This window comes from Caenorhabditis briggsae (genome assembly GCF_000004555.2).
Source record: "Caenorhabditis briggsae complete genome, chrIV, whole genome shotgun sequence".
Lineage (NCBI taxonomy): Eukaryota > Metazoa > Nematoda > Chromadorea > Rhabditida > Rhabditidae > Caenorhabditis > Caenorhabditis briggsae.
In genome coordinates, this window is record NC_013487.2 from 13,160,795 (window position 1) to 13,164,980 (window position 4,186).

The 4,186-nt window shown below is 33.7% G+C and overlaps 1 protein-coding gene across 1 annotated transcript; it reads left to right on the top strand.

The window, feature by feature from the left end:
• Positions 1-992: 992 nt before the first annotated feature.
• Positions 993-3,575, top strand: CBG10714 (the record flags this gene model as incomplete). Its single annotated transcript, XM_002634412.2, has 2 exons — positions 993-1,086; positions 3,445-3,575. 2 exons carry the CDS (start codon positions 993-995, stop codon positions 3,573-3,575), a joined length of 225 nt encoding a protein of 74 aa, XP_002634458.2.
• Between the last annotated feature and the right edge of the window lie 611 nt (positions 3,576-4,186).

The following is a 4,186-nucleotide window of genomic DNA, read 5'->3' on the forward strand; positions in this document are numbered from 1 at the left end:
AAACTCATTTCGAATTAGTTCACTTCTTCAATATTTTTATCCGAACATCCGCTTCGTCACAATATCAGAACATCCGGTTTTTTTTCTGGGATAATCTTTCTTTTCTTTTTTCCAGTGACACTTGTGTATATTTTTCTCTTTATATTTTCAAAAAATCGAAAATCATATTAGTTAGGTTACATATCTTTTTCTTTGAATCGAAACCTTTAGATTTTTGGGGGAAATTGGATTTTTTTTTTGAAATTGTATTTAGCTTTTTTTCTTTTTGTCCCTCAAATGAACTCTATTTTATTAGGTTCTCTGTGAATGTGAAGAGAATTTTGCATAGAGAAAAATTGCGTTTTTCGAGCGGAACATTTTTGAACGGCTCATTTTAGTCGGAAAATAGATACTATTTTAATCAGCTTATCAATTGAAAGTTATGAAAAAAATTCTAATTTTCGAAATCTATGAAACAGAAAAAATTCGCAAAAAAAAAATCTATTTTTTTTCAAATTTTTCTAGTCATTGCTTTTCAGAATATACAGAGAATCCAGACAGCGAGACACTCTCGTTTCTCTGCACTCCCCTTCACTTTCTCTCTCTCTCTCTCTCTCTCTCTCTCTCTCTCTCTCTCCCTCTCTCTCTCTCTCTCTCTCTCTCTCTCTCTCCCTCTCTCTCTCTCTCTCTCTCTCTCTCTCTCTCTCTCTCTCTCTCCAGACAAGCTTCACTAATCATAAATCGTCAGCTGGACCATATCTCTCAAAGTGTTTGAACATGCGGAAATTCAAAACCTCAAACATGCCCTCCTCTTTTCCTTATCATATCTCTTGTCATCATATCAGTCAATCATTCACACACGTTTTTCAACTTCTCCCCGGACCCATTTTCTTTTTCTCTAATCACCTAGACGCAGACTCAGCGACAAAATCTTCCAAAGTGCCGATTATTACGTTAAAACTTGTCACTTTGTCTTTCGAGCTTCAAACACTCATTCATCATTTTAAAGGGACATGCTGTCCTCGACTGGAAGGAACTTCACTCCACTAGATGGGTCCAATGGAACGAGCTCGAGAAGAAATCCATTTGTACAGGTTACGTCTACTGGTGAGTCGTTTATTGGAATCAATTCTGAAATGGAAAATAGTTTTTGATGTAAAAACATGAGGGAAAAACTACATTCCTAAAAATGACTGCTGTTTTAGAATAGGTTCACTTTTATTTATATACGATTTTTTAGTTTCAGACTTATTGTCACGAAAATTTACTGTTTAATAAGAACCTTGTCAAGTTTTTACAGTTTTTCTATTCAGTTCTATGGTTGAAAATTAATGATTTTTTAGGATTTAAAAAAATAATTGCTGTTTCAGAAGAATGTTGTTAATTTCTTAATTTTTCTTACGGCCAATGATTATGCTCTTCTCCGGTGTCAGCTATTGAGAAGCCTTGTTTTTAAGAAATATCTTAAAAATACGGTTTTTCTAGATTCCGAAAAATTAATTTTTCAAAAGTACCTCGTCAGATTTTTGTACTTTTAGCATTTCGTTAAATCATGATATTCGAACCTTTTTTGTCTTATTCAATTATTTGAAGGCATATTTTATCGAGAATTATTTTCGGCAATTATATTTTTTTCTCTATAATCATTCTATAGAAACAAATTATAGATTGTCGCAATTTGATTCAAACTTTAAAAAAAAAATGAACGCGTTTCATAAAGGGGCGTGTCACTTTGCAACCTGCGGCGCGCCCTCGTTTTATTGAATAGACAGTATGAGACTACTGAAACAGAAAATATTTTTGATTTTTGCAAAATTATCACGGCCACTATGAAATTTTTCTCTCAAAATATTACGAATTTTTGAAAAAGAAATAACTGTCGAACGAAATAGATAAATTGTGAAAACTTGACAAGATTCTTTTGAAACAGTGAAGTTTTGAAACAGTGAAGTTCTAATATTTTTTTTGTTTCCCACCCAAAAATCTATTCTTCCCCTATTTAAGAATTATATTGCATTCTAATTGTAGGCCTTAACATTTTTTGGAAAAAAAATGCAATTTTCCAGTTTTGAGTACAAGAACCTCGTTGTGGATAAAACAAGACCATCCACATTATCCGAAAATTCATTTGTTCACGTATGAGATATTTTTGAAACCGAAATGTCTTAAAGGTCTTGACAATGTCTCTGAAACTATGGAATATAAACGTGTGAGAGAAGAAAAAAAAATGAACGCGTTTCATAAAGGGGCGTGTCACTTTGCAACCTGCGGCGCGCCCACGTTTTATTGAATAGACAGTATATACTTCGAAATTGCATTCTTTTTGATGGGTGGTCGAAATATTTCCACAATATGTGCGAAAATTTTTCTGCTCTCTAGAATTAGTTCTTCAATGAGATCCATTTCTATAAAGCTCATTTTCTTTAGAAATATCTCAAACGATGAGTTGTTCTTATTTCGAATAAAGGTTTAGAAAAGGGAATTTTTTTATAAAGGATTTTTTTCTCGGAGCATCAGAAAAGTTTCTGTTTCAGAATAAAGTTTAATAATCTTGAAAATGTATGAATTTTATTAATGCGATTACTCGTAAAAATTAAACAATATTTGTCTCCAGAATTGTTCGATTTTTCTGAAAATCTCAGGATCTACAGAGCAAAATTAGAGCTTCAGTTTTGTAATTGATAACTCTCTAGCAAAAGTCCAACAAAGCCAGATACGCGGTTTCAAAGTGACACAACTCTCATTTCAGTGCCTTTTTTGACACTTTTTGGTTACAAATCACATATCTCATCAGAATGGGACTTGACAAAAATGACGTTCTATTTTCGATTAGTGAACTCTGAAATTTTCAGACAAATCGAATAATTCTGAACTACTTTTGTAGAACTTTAACCATTCGACCATTCTCCACAGAAAATCTCAAAACATGATTATTTTCATCAGTTATTGAATATTTTTTGTTGAGCACAACGTCTTTGGATCAGAGCTCTCCAGAGCACATCATCCAATTCTTAGAATCCATGAGATCTTTACGGATCTTTCCGTTTCTGTTTTGTATGTGTGGAAAAGAAAATCACTATTTCCAAAATTTCCAAAATTTTGAAAGTCAAAAAAATGCTTTGTTGTGAGCAACTTTTGATGGATTAGAGCTCTTCCGACTCTTAGGGTCGGTTAGCTCCTTTAGGATATTTGCTCCAGATCAAAAGTCGTAAAAATCACTCTTGGTCGGATGGTCGGTGTGTTTGAGAGTATATCTTCCTTACTTATCACTATTTTCAACCCATGTCCGTCTGCCGCCCGTCGTCCGTTTTCTGTCAAAACGGTCGAAAATCTAGCCTGGTCCAGAGAAAAATTTCTTTAAAATTCTGGATCTTTATGACAAGGGGAAGAGTCGATGAGAAAAGGGCCCACTTGTTACAAAGATACAAATTTTTTGTCTTTTTCAAAAATATTCTTAAATTTCAGATTCTTGTAATCTACCCGACCGCCCATCTCTCAACACCCCGCCCATCTCCTCGCGTGTTCGTGGCGAGAAACTCGTGAATTATATGGAGCGCTCTCCACCCTCCTCAACAGTGGCAATCATACCGGGGTAAGCAGATTAATCCGAGTGCTCTTTTTCTTTCTTCTTTTTTGTGCTCAGTGCTCGCCTTCTTCTTCTTTTTCTTTTCGTTGACAGAGAGACATCATCGAAATTAAAAGAGTAGCCGAAGGGCACGATACATCATGTATATGTGGGTATGTATCCCTTATTTTTTGATATAAGAGTCAAGTCCATTCAATACGTTTTTATTTTATTGTATGAAAAATGAAAAATATGAAAATGACGACGAAAAATGAGTTTCAAAGATTAGTCAAAGATCTTTGCCTCATTCTCACCCCCATAAGTATTCGCCCTTTCTGAAAAACTTTGAAAATTTATAGGCTAGATATTAAAATTGTTAAAAGACTGGAAATTGGACTCCCGTATGCATGAATTTTTGTGTTAATCCCTTGTAATTTGTTTCTAGAAGTACAGAACACTCTGATTTACAACGATTACATTTGATAATTTTCACTGTTACAAATTTTTCACATGAAACAGTAAAAGTTGAGAATTTAGTGACATAATCTAGGCTGTTTCTCAAAGTTTTGGTACATTTTATAGACATTTTTTCGAGAAAATTCAAAAATACGTTCATAAGTTCAAAACCTAAGAATCTAAAAA